A 3,483-nucleotide genomic window follows, 5' to 3' on the forward strand; every position below is an offset into this window, starting at 1 on the left:
CTCACTTCTAATATTCAATAAAGTCATTAGTGCGATACCCAAATCAAAATCCATAAATTATGTCATTTCTCTTTATAGTTATGTTTTATTACATTATTTATAATTATCTTAAACTTATTAATTGAATGCTATTTATAAATACAACATATAAAATAGTACTTTCTTAATGACTATGTAACCAATGAACACTAGAAGCAGAAGCTGCATAGATAAAAAAACAATTCACATTAAAAGTATATACAAAAATTGTAAAAAAAAGCACAATTCACCGAATTTAGAACAATTTCTAAGTTACGTAGAAGTGTGAGAAGTACTACGCTATATATGCATGCTGGTAAACACCACAGTTGTAAATGTGGACATTTTACAATATCGATAAGTAAATGGTGATGCTTTTTAAATGACTTACAAAGTAGATTGATTTTATGATAAAAGAAAAATAACCTTGATATTCTAATTTTGTTTGTAAACATTGTCTTGATTATGTAATATCAAACATTTTTTGTTTCTTATGCAGTTATATTGCTCTGCACAATCTTTTAAAAAATAATATTTTGTAGTTTATAGTTCTCTTTTTGGTTACCAGACGTCAGGGTTGCTTAATTTGGAAGAGCTGTTACGGGTTTTGTTTACGTCAATCCATGCGCAAACACCCGTATCCAAGGTGAGTAAAAGGTATGCCTGATTAAAGAAATATACTGAATTCTTCACTAGTGTAGAAATAACTAACCATGGGAGATGTGGGGGCCCAAAATTTAGTACTTACTTCCTCGAATAAAGATCGTCCCCAATCCAATCAGGTAGGCAACTTTTCTTAGTTCTGTAGAATTATATGATGATTAAAATAAAATGAAATATTATAATTATCATCATTACACGTTGAATCAGGAAAGTTTTATAAGAGCATTTAACCATGTTGTACTATATGCACATTGAGAATATATAAGGGGAAGATGTAAAGTATAGTCATGTTCGGCGTCTTATTTCCGTTTACTTAAGAAAAAATATCCGAATTCGGAGCTTCCTTATTGAGTCTTTTTCTTTTTCTAGGCTAACTGTGTTAAAGTGAACCATCGTGGGTTTATATCAAATTATACTTAGAGTGAAACTAAAAACACCTGGGAAGTAGTATGGCTAAATAAATAAACTTTTTTACGTTCCTATTTATAAAGATTAGGATGTATTGTTTTATCAATTGAGTATCCTTGATATTAAAGATACTTTCGGCCGAAATCCGAATATTATCTCACAAGTTTCGTTCAGGTTAGGAAATTTAAGTTAGTCTTAAACAAATATATTAAGATAACATTGCAAAACAATGCAACAAAGTATAATAATGAAAACTAAAATTAAAAAGTAATAACATTCCATATATTAAACAGTCTAACTAATACCGTTGATGAAAGTAACAATAAGTAAATAATATAGTATACCTTACTTAGGGAACAAAGCAACACTAGTTGTTGGCTTGAACCACTGTCCTGGTATTATTTTCCTATTGAGCAAGAACGACATTTTTAGTGTATGATTAATAATAGTAAAAAAAAAAAAGGTATGCACCAGAAAAAAACATATGATGAAATAGACAGTGTTATAAAACATTAAGAACACACAGAACAAATTATATTTTTGATGGAAAGCTGTTATCAGCTTATCTAGTAGTCAAAGCCTGAGTAAAACATTCTACAAATCTAGACAGTGTTATAAAACATTAAGAACACACAGAACAAATTATATTTTTGATGGAAAGCTGTTATCAGCTTATCTAGTAGTCAAAGCCCGAGTAAAACATTCTACAAATCGTTTTACATTATTGCCAATTACAATAACGATAACCGATCGCTCTTCACCTCGGCCTGTGATTACTAAATATAAAGAACAGTTAGTGTAAGCAGATCTGTTATCAAGTTAGAAACCTTGTCGACCTTGTAATGTTGTTAACATCTTCTACTATATATTGTCACAATGACATTAACGTAAGTGCTCTATCTGGAAATATTATTCAGTACTAAAAAACAGTTATTATAGACATTCGTATCAAGAACACTGAGGCATTCTTTAGTGTTCTCAAATGTTTTTAGAGGACTGGGACTTTTGTGAGGACTATATAACACCTTATTAAACGTCAAAGAGATCTCGTCACAAGGGAATAAAAAGAGGTCTACTCTTCGAAGGCGCTCGGGTAGATTGCGAATTATCAATTGTTAAAATACTTCTTCAGTAAAAACGAGTAGTTTTAAAACCGTTGATTTAAAAGTTTTTTTACACAAACTTAATAAGTTTTGAATTAAATATAAGCTTTCAAGTACTTTCAGATGTGAGGCTAGGTTTAGCTATTTGTTTATAAAATAAGTTTTTCAGTTATGCATGTTAATATACTGTATTTGACTTTGATATTTTAGGTTGAAATTCGTAAAAAAACTTTATCTTTTAAATGAAGCAAAATATTTTAATTCGTAATATTTTTGTTAACAAGCTTTGTTGCTCATGAATGCTAAATAATTCTAGTTATTTTTAAAGTATGAAGATAGGACTTCGTGTAGTACAGTACTAATCAAGATAGGACTTGTTGGTGTGGTATAGTACTAATTAAAATAGGACTTGTTGGTGTGGTACATAATTAATGAAGATAGGACTTGTTGGTGTGGTACATAATTAATGAAGATAGGACTTGTTGGTGTAATATTGTATAGAACTAACGAAAATAGGACATTTCGATGCAGTACAGTACTATTGAAAATAGGACTTGTTAGTGTGATACAGTATTAATGAAGATAAGACTTGTTGGTGTAGTATACAACTAATGAAGATAAGACTTGTTGATGTAGCATTGTACTAATGAAGATAGGACTTGGTGTAGTACAGTAATAATGAATATAAAACTTGTTGGTGTGATACAGTACTAAAGAAGATACGACTTGTTGGTATAACACAGTACTAATGAAGGTAGAACCTGTTAGTGTAGTACAGTACTAATGAAGATAGGACTTGTTGGTGTAGTACAATAATAATGAAGATAGAACTTGTTGGTGTAGAACATTACTAATGAAGATAGGACTTGATGTAATACAGTACAAATGAAGATAGGACTTTTTGGTGTAGTACAGTACTAATGAAGATAGGACTTGGTGTAGTACAGTACTAATGAAGATGGGACTTGGTGTAGTACAATATTAATGAAGATAGGACATGTTGGTGTAGTACAATAATAATGAAGATAGGACTTGTTGGTGTGGTACAATAATAATGAAGATAGAACTTGTTGGTATACAGTACTAATGAAGATAGGACTTGCTAGTGTGGTACAGTACTACTGAAGATTGGACTTGTTGGTGTGGTACAGTACTAATGAAGATAGGACTTGCTAGTGTGGTACAGTACTACTGAAGATTGGACTTGTTGGTGTGGTACAGTACTAATGAAGATAGGTCTTGCTAGTGTGGTACAGTACTACTGAAGATTGGACTTGTTGGTGTGGTACAG

General features: G+C 30.9%; 1 protein-coding gene across 1 annotated transcript in view; it reads left to right on the forward strand.

Annotated features, from left to right (window-relative positions):
* Window positions 1-731: 731 nt before the first annotated feature.
* Window positions 732-3,483, forward strand: part of LOC106467323 (uncharacterized protein PFB0145c-like) — a 54,753-nt gene continuing 52,001 nt past the window's right edge. Inside the window, exon 1 of the mRNA XM_022395485.1 lies at window positions 732-800. Coding sequence (XP_022251193.1) covers window positions 732-800 — 69 coding nt within the window. The remainder of the gene's footprint in view (window positions 801-3,483) is intronic.

Source organism: Limulus polyphemus, unplaced genomic scaffold (genome assembly GCF_000517525.1).
Source record: "Limulus polyphemus unplaced genomic scaffold, Limulus_polyphemus-2.1.2 Scaffold2568, whole genome shotgun sequence".
NCBI classification, from domain to species: Eukaryota; Metazoa; Arthropoda; class Merostomata; order Xiphosura; family Limulidae; genus Limulus; species Limulus polyphemus.